The sequence below is a fragment of the Ovis aries genome, chromosome X (assembly GCF_016772045.2).
Source record: "Ovis aries strain OAR_USU_Benz2616 breed Rambouillet chromosome X, ARS-UI_Ramb_v3.0, whole genome shotgun sequence".
Classification (NCBI taxonomy): domain Eukaryota; kingdom Metazoa; phylum Chordata; class Mammalia; order Artiodactyla; family Bovidae; genus Ovis; species Ovis aries.
In genome coordinates this window covers 129,110,061-129,128,155 of record NC_056080.1, presented here as the reverse complement: position 1 = coordinate 129,128,155, position 18,095 = coordinate 129,110,061, and the positions used below count along the sequence as shown (strand labels likewise).

The window sequence follows — 18,095 nt, the reverse complement described above, 5'->3', positions numbered from 1 at the left end:
TTCCCTGGTGGCTCAGACGGTAAAGCATCTGCCTGCAATGCGGGAGACCCAAGTTCAATTCCTAGGTCGGAAAGATCCCCTGGAGAAGGAAGTGGCAATCCACTCCAGCACTCTTGCCTGGAAAATCCTATGGACGGAGGAGCCTGATAGGCTACAGTCCATGGGGTCGCTAAGAGTCAGACACGACTGAGCGACTTCACTTTCACTTTCATATATATACACATACACACATATAATTCTTAGATATTATATAATACTTCTGAGTGTGACTTTTCTAATTTATAAAATGGAAACAATTGTTCTGAGGAGCAAAAGAACAAAATATGTCGAGTGTCATACACAGCATATTGTACATAGGACACTCAATAGATATTAGTTCCCCTCCTATCCCATACCATCTTTCCTTTATAGGAGCGTCACTTGACATAATCCAAATAGCATTACTCTATGATGACAACTGGAAATATTAAGCAGAAGAGAAATGTGTAAGTTTCCATTATGTATTAACTTCTGTGTTCTATCTCTTCACTGGCGTAACTTGCCAATTAGTTTAGGAAGAAAGAAACAATCACTGGACCAACTCCATATGGTTTGAGAAAGAAACCACCAAAACCATCACCCCACGTCACTTTATTGCGTATACTTTCCCATTTCACTTTTTATCTTCTGTGTTAATTTCTCCAGAATGATATATGCAAGATTATCCAGAAACAGGAGGTTTGCAAAGGAACATTGCAATAGGATACTGGCGCCAGTTACATCATCCACCTTTGGGTAAGTCATTTCCCCTGTGCTGGTTGTTTTTCAGATAAAATTTGTGAGATAGATATAGAGGTAAATGAGATCCCATATGGGAAAGAGCCTTTCCTTTGGAGACCTTAGTTGGGAAGGAAGAAGTGGTAATTTCCAAATAATCACTTTCCAATCTCCAGCTCCTATCACACTCTGTATCAGATGAACTCAATAAGTCCTCATACTGTTTCATAATTGAATGACCACTTATGCATGGTCATAGGATGATTGGAACTTAAAACTTGCAAAAAGCAGGATCCTTGACCTCAGGAAACGATGAAGAACTCAGCTTTCCTGAATGTGTACTATTTCTAATCTCATGTATTTTGCACAACATTCCAGGGAGGTAGAGAATATGATTTCTACACCATTTTGTAGCTGGTGAAGTGATATAGAGAGATTAGGTAACCTGGCTGGGGGTCATCCTACTACTAAGAAAAGCAGAGACCTTACATGTCCACACAGAGACTACATGAGACTCAGCCACACGTCAGGCCAAAATCAAGTAAATTTTGCTTTCCTGCTGACCTGTGTCACTTCTGTAATCTGTATCTTCATTTCTGATTTCAGGATGCCAGGTCTGCCTATATTTTTCCAAGTCAGTAAACCTGATTCGACCTCAATTTCCTATTCTGTAAAACCTGGGGAGTATTAAAAGAAAACAAGCAAAATTTTGGAGGTGATGGATACATTTAGGACTTTGGTTTGGTGATTATTATAGGTTTATGCATACGTCCAAATTCAAGATTATATATATGTTAAACATGTATAATTTTTTGGCATATCAATTATACCTTGGTAAAGCTAAAACAAAGAAACAAGGGACTATGTTTAAACTATTATAGGTATTTTTGAAAGCAGAGTCCCCAGACAACCTATATGTCATAAGGAATATGCACTCTCTAATAGAGGGACAATTCTCCTGTTGAGGATTACTACTTGAAGGAGCAGTCCCCAAATACATACAGATAGGGAGTGCACAGACTCTAATGGACACTGACTGATTGAGGACCCCACCAGCAGTATCAGAACGTGTAGGTTTCCCCTCATGCTCACCCACTGGAAATACTCCATAGTCTGTTGTTTTACTTTCCGATGTGATGAATGCAAAATCTATTGCCATCACTTTTTTTTTTTGCCATCATTTTTAACTGCATATCAAGGTTATTGAAAATAAATCTTTCCTCCCATACAAGACTGTCAGTCATAACTGTCATTTTTTTTTAACTGCAAATGAGTCTACTTACATAGGAAGCCTAACAACGAGTGACAGTCACATAAGCCTGCAGGTTCTCCTAATGCTACTGCCTGCTTGTAAGCTCCAGCTGTGTGTGCACGTGTGTGTGTATGTGTGTGGACTCTGGGGGCTCCCAATGACAGTGTGTATCCCTGGAAAGAGGTGGAGAATATCTCTGTGATGTATGTTGAGTTCAGGATTAGAGAGGAGCTTGATCTGCTCATTCCCAAGTCTTTCTGAATGGCACACAGCTAGACCACAACGTGCGTCTGAGCAGACAGTAGTCCCTTTCCCCAGATGCAAGGCAAGCCTGTCTTCACTCACCTGCTCAGGTCAGGGAAAGACCGCTCTAGGATGTAAAGTATGGCAGTCTGACTAAATCTGCTGCCTAGCTGTGAAATAGAGGGCTCCTATCTTGCAGCCTCAGTTGAAGAGTCCTGAGGAGTTATATCCTCTCAACCACCCACCACACAGGTTCAGTCATCTCCCTGAGGAGTTCCACACTCATGGATAAAGATCCTTAAATTCTTATCACATCGTTGACACACTGTACATCCATCTATTCTTCCATTCATATATTTGACAGGCATTAGGAAGAAACTCTACATCACTCTTTGGATAAATCTTAGGTGTCTCCAGAACGGAAACAAGGCAGTAAGGCATGGGAAGGCTGGTGTGGTACCTTGAGATGTTACATCTAAGAAGAGATGGATCCTTCTCATTAAGATCTCAACCTGCTCAAGTGTTCTATAAATGGTGATTTTTTACAACTTCATTTACTGCTGTGAGCATCTGTCCACATCTCTAGTTATGGTCCTCTTGATGTATATTCTTCCCTTTGCACCAAAATTTTACAAAGAGTTCTTGATACTCAACTCACATCTCCTTGCACCTGCCCTCTGACTCAATCTTCATCCCTTATCTAACGGGCTGTGTTCTCCCACACTTTTAAATTTACCATGACAGTGTCAATATTCACCTCTTTGTCACATTTATAGATCATGAGTCAAATGTAGACAAATAGACATTTCTTCAGGAGGTATGTCTGTCCCCAGGACAGAATTCATTTGCTGTATATAGACAAAGATTATATTGTCATGCTGCTGCTGCTGCTAAGTCACTTCAGTCATGTCCGACTCTGTGCGACCCCATAGACAGCAGCCCACCTGGCTCCACCGTCCCTGGGATTCTCCAGGCAAGAACGCTGGAGTGGGTTGCCATTGTCATGCTATCAGTTACCAAAAAGCTCAAATTGTAAAATACCTTCCATAGAATCAGTCAGACAATGTGAAGGCTGTGCCTTAGACAAGTGAACTGAAGTCGTTCAGTCGTGTCTGACTCTGTGACCCCCTGGACTGTAGCCTACCGGGCTCTCTGTCCATGGAATTTTCCAGGCAAGAACACTGGAGTGGGTTGCCATTTCCTTCTCCAGGGGATCTTCCCAACCCGGACTCAAACCCAGGTCTCCTGCATTGTAGGCAGACGCTTTTACCATCTGAGCCACCAGGGAAATCTACACTTTCCCTTTTACATCCCATATTCTTGCTTCATTGAAAAGGATTTTATAAATAAATTTAAGGCATGTTAGCAATTTTTTATGGTCATTTAAATAAACTCTAATGTACCTGTTTTCATTTCTTTCTTAAAGATTTCCAAGTATGCAATGAAATCATCTAAAATTATGTCTAAAATTTGCCACAGTTAAATGTGTCACCTAAAGCATTGTCTGTTATACCACAATTAAGCAATATACTAGTTTTGAAATACCAGTGTAATGGTGGTGATAAGTCTTTGGCAGGTTCCTGGCTCTTAAGTCAAAATACTTGTACTGCATTACAGAAATCACATTTTTAGGATGTATCCATTCAGTAAAATAACACAAACCTTATAATAAAAATATATACAAATCCATACTAATATAAATAAATGAATTAATAAAAAGAGGAAATAAATTTTCTTGATTAAACAATTCAAAATAATACAAATAGATAACTTCCCTCCATGAGGTGAACCTTCCCCCTTCTATCCCTGAAGGCAGAGCTGACTTAGTGATTCACTTATAAAGAATAGAGCGGGTGGACGTAAAACTGCTATTGTACAGTGGAGAAACTCAGCAAATAGCATCTTAACCCAGTGATGAAGGCCAACCTTCCCAATGATTCAGTGATGTCATGTGGGTACCATGTCCTCCCAGATATGATGTGATGAGAAGGGCACTTCAACTCTATGGTATTTCCCCCCCCTAAATCCATAACCACAGTCTAATCATGAGAAGAAAAACAAAACAAAACAAAACAAAATATGCCTGTACTCTTCAGGGTTGTCAGAGTCATGAAAACAGTGTGACAAATCCTCAGACAGTTAAACAGAGAGTTCTTTCAACGGAGAAAAGACAGTCTCTTCAATAAATGGCTCATGGGAAAACTGGACAACTACAAACGAATAAAATTGAAGCATTCCCTAACATACAGAAAAATAAACTCAAAATAGACTAAAGACCTAAATGTAAGGCTGCATACTATATAACTCCTAGAGGAAATCATAGGCAGACCACCCTTGGGTATAAATTGCAGCAATGTTTTTTGTTTGTTTGTTTGTTTTTTGATCCATCTCCTAAAGTAAAGGCAAAACTAAACAAATATGGCCTAATTAAACTTGAAAGATTTTGCACAGCAAAGGGAACCACTGACAAAATGAAAAGACAACCTACTGAATGGGACAAAATATTTGCAAATGATATGATTGATAAGGGATTAATATTCTGCTTACATAAACAGCTCATGCAAATCAACATAAAAAAACCAGCCCCACACCAATGAAAAAGTGGGCATAAGAACTGAAGGGACATTTTTCCAAAGAAGAAATGCAAATGGCCAATAGGTGCATGAAAAGATGTTCAACATTGCTAATGATAAGAGAAATGCAAATCAAAACTACAGTGAGATATCACTTCACACCTGTCAGATGGCTATCATTAATGAAAGCCCCACAAATAACAAATGTTGCCTAGGACGTGGAGATTTACGAACCCTGGTACACTGTTGATGGGAGTGTAAACTGGTGCAGCCACTGTGGAAAACAGCATGGAGGTTTCTTAAAAACTAAAATACAGAACTACTGAATGACCCAGCATTTCCCCTTCTGGGTATATAACCAAAACAAAAACACTAACGTGAAGAGATACATGTGCATTAATGTTCGTGGCATTATTTATAATTGCCAGGATATGGAAGCAACTTAAGTGTCTATCAACAGATGAATGGATAAAGAAGATGGATATATATAGAGAGAAAGAGAAGATGTGGTATATATATATGGAGAGAGAGAGAGAGAGAGAGAGAGAGAGAATGGTTACTACTCAGCCATAAGAAAGAATGAAATAATGCCTGCAACAAGCAACGGAGATGGATTGACTTGGAGGGTATTATGCTAAGTGAAATGTCAGACAAATATTATATGATATCACATGTGTACTGTAAAAAATAAAACAAACTAGCAAATATAACAGAAATAGGCTCACAGATGTAGAGAACAAGCTCATGGCTAGCAGTGGTGGGTGGGAAGGAACAAAAGAGGGGTGGAGGAGTAGGAGTGGGAGGTACAAACTATTGGATATAAGATAGACTCAAAGATGTACTGTACATCATGGGGAATATAGCCAATATTTCATAATAACTATAAATGGAAAGTAACCTTTTAAAATTGAATAAGACATTTAAATATTAACATATGAACAGAAATCATGGTTAATAATAGCCAAAAGTGTAAATAACCTAAATATCCACCAATTTGTAAATGAATAAATAAAACGTGATATGTTATTTGGCAATAAAAAGGAATGAAGTACTGATACACACTACAGCTTAGGGGAACCTTGAAAAATTTATGCCAAGAGAAAACCCGAATATGCAAAAGATCATGTATTATATGATTCCCTTTATATGAAGTGGCCAGAAAGAAGCCATCAGTATAGCCATACCGAAGCAATTCCCCGCTTTCCATCCAGACTTCTAGAAAGCTCTGTCTGGTGAGTTTGCCCCTCTGTCCCACTTTCCTATTCCCAAATATTTAAACTGCAGTTCAGGCTTTTGTCACAAGGTGGAACCAACATACCTCCGTTACCAGACTTCTGTGTTAATGGCTCAGTCCTGTCTGACTCTTTGTGACCCCATGGACTGCAGTATGCAGAGATGGAACAAACCAGAACGTGGGGAGAGCTAACGAGTGGACAGAGTGCTCTGGTTAGGAATGTGACCCCAGGAGGCAGACAGGACCTCCCTGGCAGATGGAGTCCATAGGACCTGGGGTCAGAGAGAAACTAAAGAGGGTGTATGGTCTCCACGGGGGGTGGGGGACCCCTTAGTCATGAATCCTTCCCCTTTATGTCTGCTTCCTACTTTAAAGGAGGCTCTGGGAACTGAGTATTAGCTCAGCTTCCCTGCTCTCAATGGACCTGGTCCTTCTCTGCCCTGTAGACCGGTGACAGAAGCACGGGGCACTTTACTCCTTACCAACTTTGTACACCATATCAGTGTATAAAGGGGCTGTGTAGTGTCCCATGGAAGCAGCTATGGTCCTTCCCCAATCAGTCCTGCATCTGGATGGCCTCAGATCCCTGGAGTGCCCCATCAGTTACCTCTGAGCCCTGTCTGCTCACCTGGCACCCCCACTCTTCACTCCAGTCAGGATGGACTCCCCATCCCCTCCTTTCCATCTAGCCCCCTTAGGTCCTGCCCACTATCCCAGGCCCAGCTCTTCTCAGGAATTTCTGACTCCAGTGAGCCCTTCCTCCTCTTTTTAAATTAAGGGGGTTCTATAGAGGTGACACTGGAGAAGAAAATGGCAACCCACTCACTCCAGCATTCTTGGCTGGGAAATCCCATGGAAAGAGGAGCCTGACGGGCTACATTCCACAAGGCCACGAAAGAGTCAGACACGACTGAGCGACTAAACAACACACACTTCTGCCTCTTTTGTACTTTTTATATTTTTCTTGGGTAACCTCTTTCCTCTCCCCCAAGTTCTTCTTCTCCCTGTCCCTTGGTTATCCTTTTTTATTTTCCTATTATAAAATGGGAATTAGTAACAATGACTACATGACAGGGATGCTGTGAGCACTGAAAGTGACAATACATTTTAAAAACCTTGGTAATGAGAAACATTACCTATATTTATTTCTATTTATAAATCTTTATTGCAATTTCTCCCACAGTAGGCATCAAAAATACAGAATGTAGTGTGTTGATTATTTACAAGAACATTTGGGGATGCTGTTACTGAGCATATTAGCTACTGAAGACTGCTTAACAAAACTCCACAAACTATGTTGTCTGAAATATAAAAAATGTATTCTCTCATAACTCTGGAGACATAAAGCCCAAAATCAATGTGTTGGGCATGACCATGCTTCTTCCAAATGTTCTGGGGTAGAATCCATTCTTGCCTCTTCTCGGGTCTGAATGCTTCTGGAGCTCCTTGGTTTGTGGCAGCAGGGCCCCAATCTCCTCCTCCATCTTCACATGGCCTTCTTGCCTGTGTGACATCTCTCTCTCCTTCTCTTCTTTTTCTTTTAAACAATTATTTTCATTTCCAGATTCTCAAGCTCTGCACAGTTTTAGTACTCACTGAGAAATTACACACTGTCATATCCCTTCCATAAAAATAGGAGAAAAAGCATCAGTATATACTAATGACTGACACAAAACATTTACTAGTTTATCACAAAAATGCATTTATGGTAGGAATATCGGAAAGAGTAACTGAAAAATGAAAATTTACCTTAAAAAAGATGTCAGGAAAACTTTACACAGACAAATAAGTGACTATCTATGTAAATTCTAAATACATTACACTATTTTAGATACATTTTGGTTATGGACTATTCCAGGAAGATGTAATTACAAAACTTTCATTCAAGGAATCCCTAAAATGTAAAGCAAAACAGGTCTTAAAAAATACTGGTTTCATGAAAAGAGAGATTTTAGTCTATTTTAGACAAATTTGGTGAGTTTCTAACTACACTTCATTTCAGCACAATCATCACTCAGGGGACAATCATTTATGAGAAAGGGGAAATTAAAGTTTAAATTACCTTCAGAATTCTACCCATTATCAATTAATTTTGAAGTATATGTCATCAAGTATGCAAAGATTACAGATTTTAGTTTTGTAATTTGCAGACAAAAAATGTAATAATGTATAAAATCATTGACAAACTTAACCTAGAATTATTAACTCTAGGACATTTTATTGTATATAAAATCCCATAGAGCAGCACTAATGAAAAATTTATAATCTATGCTAGAGCTTCACAGTCGAGCTTTACTAGGTTGTAAACACTCTTCTTCAGAGAAGGCAATGGCACCCCACTCTAGTACTCTTGCCTGGAAAATCCCATGGACGGAGGAGCCTGGTAGGCTGCAGTCCCTGGAGTCGCTAAGAGTCAGACATAACTGAGCGACTTCACTTTCACTTTTTCACTTTCATGCATTGGAGAAGGAAATGGCAACCCACTCCAGTGTTCTTGCCTGGAGAATCCCATGGACAGGGGAGCCTGCTGGGCTGCCATCTATGGGGTTCCACAGAGTTGGACATGACTGAAGTGACTTAGCAGCAGCAGCAGTAGCAGCACACACTCTTCTTACCCAAGCATTACTTTGTGTATCTGTGAAACATCTGAAAAATACTTTTCTTTGACTTACCAGGCTGTAGGGAATGAGTCATTTTATGTACAAGGATCTATAGTAGAACTTGGTACTTCCTTGCATTAACTGAACAATGTTACAACTGGAACTTAAAAGAAGGTTGAAAATATTCACTTTTTGAGGCTCTGTGAGGTACTGGATGCTCTATTTCAGTTTGTTTTTTTGAAGCTTCTCTCTTTGGCATTCTTCCTCTGTCCATTTAGTAATTTGCCTGGAGGTGAAGACGTAGCATGTAACTGATATTCATCTGGGGATCCTTTTAGCCAGGTTGGCCTCATTTGTTCTTGATTCACCTCTTTCTGAAGCTGCAATGCTAATAACGTATCCTGTCCTTCTTGTTTATATCTCTCAAAAAATAGACGTTCCAAATCTATCAGTTTTAGGGTTAAGTGGACTTGTTTACTCTTGGTCGGAGGAAGCTTTGAGGAACATTTTTCTTCTTTTTGTAGAATAGCATGGATCGCTGACTGCTTCAGACAAAGATTCCTGGTTTTTTGCTCTGGAGATATCCTTATTGGTCAGTAGGTGAGACTCCTCATTTTCTGTCTTTTCACATCTGTGTTATTTTTCAGTGTCTGTGTCACATCTGACACTATACATCCACCCTCTGTTTCGCCATAAGGCTTAACTGCAGTTTCTCCAGAAGAGGAAACTCCAGCTTTAGGTTCTTCATGACTGATGACACATAACTCTTTCACGACTGCTTTGTTTTGTTTTCACTTTTCCTTCAAGGTGCCATTCTCCACCACTGGCACATAACTGAGGTCTAGGTGACTCCACTGAAGCTTCTGCATCTTGCTTTTGAACTTCAAGGCATATTTGAGGAGAAAGTGCTGGCATATCTTCCTCAATTTCTGTGTCTTGCCATGTAGGGTTCTTCCTATCACCACTGTCAGTGTCCTTGGACCTGGAGGTTTTCCTGTCTTCTTCTACAACTTCAGACTGTGACGCTGACTCAAGTTGAGAATTCGGTGACAAATACTTCTGAATACTGCCAGTGTTTTTTCGTTTGCTCTCCCTTTTCCTTTGTGACTTGGTTGTGACTGGATTAGATTTTTTGGAATACGAGTGGACAGCCGAGACACGTTCCTCACAGACATTGCCAATATTAAGGCTTAGCCTTCTTGCCAGCGCTTCATCACTCTTCAGTTGTTCTTCCATCTCTCTGTGCCTTTTTTCTGCCTGTCTCTTTTCCTCTTCTTCCTCTTCTGCCAGTAATCTCTATGTATTCTTCATTGGCTTTGTTTTCTTCCTCCTGAATGGCTCGTCACTCTGCCTCCACCTTGCTTCTCTCCTCTTCATATTCTGTTAATTCCCCAGGTTGACTTAATAGATGAACTGGCGTATAGTCATCAATGATTTCCTTTGATTGTTGCCCAGAGACTTTAACCTGGCATTCCTCGGGATAGTGGTTTTGAATTATCTCCCACAGTTCCATATTGACAAGGGAATTTCTTCAGGTGCGGTACCGAGTCCACGAAGAGATCCAGGGGTGACAGAAAGGACAGTGCAAATTTGCCTTCTCTACAGTCGATTTGAAGCATGCTTTACAGAGCGTGTGATTGCGACGAAGCATCACAGGCTCATTGAGGATTTCCAGACAGATGTGGCACTGGCATTCCAACAAGGAAGGGATGCTGTCTTTGGGTACAGCCATTTTAATATGCTACTAAGCTATATTCAACATCAATACCAGAATTTCAGGATTGGGAGCATCGAGTGTCTTTAAGTAAAAAGGTTCTGTGGGCCAGGTAAACAGTACGACCCCAGAAGGTGGTGTATTTGTCCGTGTTAAAGACAAGTATCCTGAAAGGAAGCAACCGAAACTTAACTGCTGCTCCCAGGCACTGACAACTGTTGCAGTACAGCAGTGGTGGGCGCAGGGCTCTCTAGTGAGGGAGAAGGCAGGCGCCAAGTTCCATTCCTCCCTGTTCCCAGGTGAGGCTTCTCCCTTAGTTCTGAGCAGCTAAGCCCGAGACCGCTGAGGTGCACAGGCCCCAGGCCACCACTCCACAAAGACCAAAGCTTCTTCCGGGATGCCGCCTCAGCAGAGAAACTTCAGTTTGACCTTTGCTGTGGGGTCGCGCCTGTGCACTTCTCAGGGCTCTGAGCCGACACTCCTCTCTCTTGTGCAGTGCAAGTCACTCAGGTGTGTCTGACTCTTTGCGACGCCATGGACTACACAGTCCATGGAATTCTCCAGGCCAGAATGCTGGAGTGGGTAGCCTTTCCCTTCTCCAGGGGATCTTCCCAATCCAGGGATCGAAGCCAGGTCTCCCGCATTGCAGGTGGATTTTTTACTAACGGAGAAGGAAAGCCTAATCTTGGGGGCGGTGCTGTAGCAATCTCAAAAGGGCTAGTGAGGTCACAACGCTCTCCCTCTCTCCTTTTTCTTTTAGGACACCAATCATTAGATGTAGAGTCTACCCTAAATACAAAATGATTTAATGTCAATTTCATGATTTTATGTAGTTTCATTCCACAGACCTTATTCCCCAAAATGGTCTCATCACAGGTTCAGGGGTTGCGGTTTGGACATGTCTTTTTCAAGACATATGTCAACCCACTATAGTGATAGGAGGGTTGGAAAACTAAAATGAGATGTTACCTTTTGTAGATCAGTAAACAAACACATGCCTAAATGTATAAATATATAAATGCCTGCATAAGAAAGAATATAATATATTCTTGAACTATGAAATGCAGATAAAAACATTCAGCAGGTGTTTGGGGGTTGTATGTTTCGGGAAAGGTTGCTTTTCTGCTCTTTTTTATATAATTTATTTTTTACCTAAAAGAGATGTCTGTTGTTCTTGCAAGTGTTAAAAACATAAAATGGCAGGGAATCAAGTACATTCTTACTACATCCCCAGAAAAGCCTTTAGAACGGTAATATTTTTCAGGGACAGGAAGAGAGATTAGAGGTTGAGGAAGCCCCTTCCTCCATATAACAAGAAAATTCCCCTCCAATAACAACCAAAATGATGAATATCAGTGCTTTAAATTTCTTGTAATTAAATTGGAGGAAAATATTGGACCTCAGTTTAACATTTTAAATTTTTAGATGGAGGATAATTGCATTACAATGTTGTGCTGGTTTCTGCCATACAACATTATAGATCAGTTGTAACTATGTATATGTATCCTCTCCCTCTCCACTCCCCTCCCCCCATCCTGCACCTTTAGTTCATGCAAAGCTCCAGTCTGGGTTCCCTGTGTTACATAGCAACTTCTCACTAGCTGTCTCTTCTACACATGGTAGTGTGTGTGTGTGTGTGTGTGTGTGTGTGTGTGTGTGTGTGTTTAGTGCTACTTTTTCAATTTGTCTCACCCTCTCATTCCCCTGCTATATCCTCAAGTCTGTTCTCTATTCTGTTTCTCCATTCCTTCCCTGCAAATAGGTTCATCAGTGCCATTTGTCTAGATTTCATAGATATGCTTTAATTTACTATATTTGTTTTTCTCTTTCTGACTTAACGTCACTCTGTATAAGTTTCTAAGTTCATCCGCCTCATTATGACTGACTCAAATTCGTTCCTTTTTATGGCTGAGTAATATTACATTGTACATATATACCACTAATTATTTGTCCATTCATATGTATATGCACATCTAGGTTGTTTCTGTGACCTGGCTATTGTAAATAGTACTGCAATAATCCTTAGAGTACATGTTTCTTTTTGAGTTGTGGGTTTCTCAGGATATATGCCCAATAGTGGGATTGATGGGTCATATGATAGTTTTCTTCCTAGTTTTTTTTTCGGGAGTCTGCATACTGTTCCCCACAGTGGCTGTATCAATTTACATTCCCACCGAAAGTGCAAGAGAGTTCCCTTTTCTCCACATCTTCTCCAGCATTTATTGTTTATAGATTTTTTTGATAATAGCCATTCTGACTAGTATGTGCTGGTACCTCATTGCAGTTTTGATTTACATTTCTCTAATAATGAGCAGTGCTGAAGCATCACATCATGTGTTTATTGATCATCTGTATGCCTTCTTTGCAGAAGTGTCTGTTTATGTCTTCTGCCTATTTTTCTGTTTGGGTTGTTTGTTTTTTTCATATTGAGCTGACTGAGCAGCTTTGGAGATTAATCCTTTGTCAGTTTTTTCGTTTGCAATTGTTTTCTGCCATTCTGAGGGTTGTCTTTTCATTTTGTTTATAGATTCCCTTGCTGTGCAAAAGCTTTTAAGTTTTATTAAATTGCACTTGCTAATTTTTTCTTTTATTTCCATTACTCTAGAAGGTGGGTCCAAGATAATCTTGCTATGATTTTTGGCATAGACTATTCTGCCTATGTTTCATTAAAGAGTTTTGTAATTTCTGGCCTTACACTTAAGTCTTTAGTCCATTTTGAGTTTGTTTTTGTGTATGGTTTTCCAAAGCGTTGTGTGACCTGATGACAGTGAGTATTATCAGGTGAGAGGTAGCAGTGGGCACTAGTTAGATGTGGGGCTCAGCAGGCACCTATAATCTGTTCACATCTTAGTCTTGTGACTGCTTAGCCCTGCCCTCAATGTGCCTCATTTCCCTGATGTTTAACGTTGGGCAAGAGTAGCTCCTCCTCATAGACTGTGGTGAGGGTTTAATGAGCAACTACAGGTTTAGTACTTACAACTGTGTGGGGAACCAAGGGAGTCAGCAATAATAATTAACACTTCTTAGAACTATCATACCTAAATTGGCCATTCATGTTTCTATTCCCATTTTTATGATTACATGGGCCTATATCATGACTGTTTGTGATTCTATGGACTCTAGCCCACCAAGGTCCTCTGTCCATGGGATTCTCCAGGCAAGAACACTGAAATGGGTTGCCATGACCTCCCTGAGTTCATCTTCCTGACCCAGGGATCGAATCCCTGTCTCTTGGGTCTTTTTCACTGGCAGATGGGTTCTTTTACCACTAGCACCACATAGGAAGCCCACATTGGTGTTGCTCCAAAGAAAGCAGTTGTATAAAATGATAAGTAGGCTATCACCTCATTACTATGGTCTAAGATGAACAGTTATATTTATATAGTAAAATGTCTCAAAAACAAATATATACTCAACCATTAGGAATTCTTCTTCATGAATAAGATGGTTTCAGGGATTTTGAATGATTTTTTCCTAAATGCATTTTCATTTTTTTCTACAAATTAAAGTGTCTTGGACAACCCTTCTTAAGTGAATAATGCAAAAAAAAAAACACACACAAAACAGAAGAGAACAATAGGATGGGAAAAACTAGAGATGTCTTCAAGATAATTAAGATATGAAGGGAACATTTTATGCAAGGATGGGCACAATGAAAGACAGAAACAGCAAGGGCCTGACAAAAGCAAAAGAGATTTAAAAAGTGGCAAAAACACATGGTGAAGTGAAGTGAAGTGAAGTCGCTCAGTCATGTCCAACTCTTTGCGACCCCATGGACTGTAGCCTACCAGGCTCCTCTGTCCATGGGATTTTCCAGGCAATAGTCCTAGAGTGGATTGCCATTTCCTTCTCCAGGGGATCTTCCCAACCCAGGGATCGAACCGGGGTCTCCCACATTGTAGACAGACGCTTTACTGTCTGAGCCACCAGGGAAGTCCATAAGAACTATACAAAAAAGATAGTAGTGACCCAGAAAGCCACGATGGTGTGGCTACTCACCTAGAGCCAGACATCCTGCAGTGTGAAGTCAGTTGGGCCTTAGGAAACATGATTATGAAAAGCCAGTGGAAGTGATGGAATTCCAGCTAAGCTATTTAAATCCTAAAAGATGACACTGTTAAAGTGTGGCATGCAACATATCAGCAAATTTGGAAAACTCAGCAGTGGCCACAGGACTGGAAAAGTCAGTTTTCATTCCAATCCCAAAGAAGGGCAAGGCCAAAGAATGTTCAGACTACCATACGATTGAGATCATTTCACATGCTAGCAAGGTCATGCTCAAAATCCATCAAGCTAGGGTTCATTAGTATGTGAACTGAAAACTTCCATATGTACAAATGGATTTAGAAATGGCAAAGGAACCAGAGATCAAATTGCCAGCATCGATTGGGTCATAGAAAGAGCAAGGGGATTCCAGAAAAACACCTGTATTAAGTCGCTTCAGCTGTGTCTGACTCTTTGCGACACTATGGACCATAGCCTGCCAGGCCCCTCTGTCCAAGGGATTCTCCAGCCAAGAATACTGGAGTGGATTGCCATGCCCTCCTCCAGGGGATCTTCCTGATCCCGGGATTGAACCTGTTTTGCTGATGTCTCCTGCACTGGCAGGTGGGTTTTTACCACTACTGCCACCTGTTAGCATATGAAGTGAGCACAGTTGTACCATAGTTTCTACATTCTTTGGCATTGCCCTTCTTTGAGACTGGAATGAAAACTAAACTTAACCTATCCTGCAGCCACTGCTGAGTTTTCCAAATTTGGGGCCTATTAAGTGCAGCACTTTAAGAGCATTCATCTTTACCTGGAATCCCATCACATCCACTGGCTGTGTTCTTCGTAATGCTTCCTAAGGCCCACTTGACTTCACATTCCAGGATGTCTGGGTCTAGGTGAATGACCACACCATCGTGGTTATTCGGCATTAAGATCCTTTTTGGACGGTTCTTCTCTGTATTCCTAATATCTTCTGCTTCTGTTCGGCCCTTGCCATTTCTGTCCTTTATTGTGCCCATCTTTGCATGAAATGTTCCTTTGGTATCTCCAGTTTTCTTGAAGTGATCTCTAGTCTTTCCTATTCTATTGTTTTCCTCTATTGCTTTGCATTGTCCACTTTCTTATCTCTCCTTGCTATTCTTTGGAACTCTATATTGAGATGCTATTCTTTGGAACTCTACATTTCTTTTTCTATTTTGCCTTTCACTTCTATTTTTTCCTCAGCTATTTTTAAGTCCTACTCAGACAACCATTTTCCCTTTTTGCATTTCTTTACCTTGGGGATGGTTTTAATCAGCGTCTCCTGTAAAATGTCATGAACCTCCATCCATAGTTCTTCAGGTATTCTATCAGATCTAATCCCTTGAATCTATTCATCACTTCCACTGTATACCATAAAGGAATTGATTTAGATCATACCTGAACGGCATAGTTGTTTTCCCTACTTTCTTCAATTTAGTCCTGGATTTTCCATTAAAGAACTCATGATCTGAGCCACAGTCAGCTCCTGGTCTTGTTTTGCTGACTCTATAGAACTTCTCGCCTTTGGCTGCAAAGAATACAATCAACCTGATTTTGGTATTGACCGTCTGGTGATGTCCATGTGTAGAGTCATCTCTTGTACTGTTGGAAGAGGGTGTTTTCCATGACTAGGGCATTCTCTTGGCAAAACTCTATTGGGCTTTGCTCAGCCTCATTTTGTACTCCAAGGCTGAACTTTCCTGGTACTCCAGGTATCTCTTGGCTTCCTCCTTTTGCATTCCAATCCCCTATGAAGAAATGGACATCTTTTTCATGTGTTATTCTAGAACTTCTCTGGGAATGCTTCAATATCATGAGAACTCACTCCATATGATTTGTAAGTACTTACTCCCGCCTTGTCAAGCAAGATTTAATGATTATTTTGTAATACTGTTTTTAACATTTTAAAAATTATAATTTGAAAATAATATGGCTCATTACATCTAAGACATTTGCTACCCTGGACAGAATGAAATGTGAGTACTGAAAGAAATTAGGATTCAGACATGTTCTGGAGGCTACAGGACTCAACGGGGAAATCTTTAGTGAAATATAGTTTACACGACTAAGCACATATTAAAAAGCAGTTTTCCCCTTTTATCTAGTTTCTCCTAACTTCCTATTGTTCTTGTTTTTGTTGTTCAGTTGCTAAGTCATGTCTGACTCTTTGTGACCCCAAGGACTGCAGCACACCAAGATTCCCTGTTCTTCACCATCTCATGAAGTTTGCTTAAATTCATGTCTGTTGAGTCATGGTGAAATAATCCAACCATCTCATCCTCTGCCACCAACTTCTTTTGCCTTCTATCTTTTCCAGCATCAGGGTCTTTCCCAATGAGTCAGCTCTTCACATCAACTGGCCAAAGTATTGGATTTTCAGCTTCAGCATCAGTCCTTCCAAAGAATATTCAGGGTTGATTTCCCTTAAGATTGACTGGTTTGATCTCCTTGCTCTCCAAGGGACTCTCAGGAGTCTTCTCCAGCACCACAGTTCAAAGGCATCAATTCCTCAGGATTATATTCAGACTTAAACTGAATAAAGAAGGGAAAACCATTAGGCCATTCAGATATGACCTAAATCAAGTCCCTTCTAATAATACAATGAAAGCGACAAATAGATTCAAGGGATTAGACTAGTAGAATACCTGAAAAGTTAAAGACAACGGTTAGTAACATTGTACAGAAGGCTGTGATCAAAACCTTCCCCAAGAAAAAGAAATGCAAAATGGTTGTCTGAGAAGGCCTTACAAATAGCTGAGAAAAGAGGAGAAGCAAAAGGTAAAGGAGAAAATGGAAGATATACCCATCTCAATGCAGAGTTCCAAAGAATAGCAAGGAGTGATTAAAAAAAAAAAAAAAAAGCCTTCTTAAGTGAACAAAGAAAAAAGAGGAAAACAATAGAATGGAAAAGACTAGAGAACACTTCAAGAAAACTAAAGATACCAAGGGAGCATTCCATGCAAAGATGGGCACAATAAAGGACAGAAATGGTTTGGAACTAACAGAAGCAGAATATATTAAGAAGAATTGAAAAGAATGCACAACAGAACTGCACAAAAAAAAGGTCTTAATGACCGAGATAACCACGATAGTGTGATCACTCACCAAGAGCCAGACATCCTGGGGTAAAGTCAAGTGGGTCTCAGGCAGCATTACTAGGAACACAGCTAGTGGAGGTGATGGAATTCCAGCTAAGATATTTCAAATCATAAAGAATGCTGCTGTTAAAGTATTCCACTCAATATGCCAGCTAATTTGGAAAACTCAAAAATGGCCACAGGACAGGAAAAGTTCAATTTTCCTTCCAATCCCAAAGACGGGCAATGCCAAAGAATGTTCAAATGACCACACAGCTGTGCTCATCTCACATGCTAGCAACATAATGCTCAAAATCGTAACAGCTGGGCTTCAAGTACATGAACTGAGAACTTCCAGAAGTGCAAAATGGATTTAGAAAATGCAGAGGAACCAGAGATCAAATTGCCAACATCGACTGGATCATAAAAAAAGCAAGAGATTTCCTGAAAAACATCTATGTCTGCTTTACTGACTACACTGAAGTCTTTAACTGTGTTCAGTTCGGTTCAGTTCTGTCCAGTCGCCCAGTTGTGTTCGACTCTTTGCGACCCCATGGACTGCAGCACACCAGGCTTCCTGACAATCACCAACTCATGCAGCTTGCTCAAACTCATGTCCATCGAGTTGGTTT

At 40.5% G+C, this 18,095-nt stretch overlaps 1 protein-coding gene and 1 pseudogene across 4 annotated transcripts in view; one reads left to right on the top strand and one right to left on the bottom strand.

Moving 5' to 3' along the window:
- BEX4 (brain expressed X-linked 4) overlaps positions 1-18,095 on the top strand; it is a 75,641-nt gene that overhangs the window by 32,415 nt on the left and 25,131 nt on the right. For all 4 annotated transcript variants that reach the window (XM_042242278.1, XM_042242276.1, XM_060408108.1 and 1 more), the window contains one exon: positions 685-774. In XM_042242278.1, coding sequence (XP_042098212.1) covers positions 693-774 — 82 coding nt within the window. In that variant the 5' untranslated portion in view covers positions 685-692. The remainder of the gene's footprint in view (positions 1-684; positions 775-18,095) is intronic.
- LOC132658816 (E3 ubiquitin-protein ligase RNF168-like) lies at positions 5,408-10,390 on the bottom strand (annotated as a pseudogene).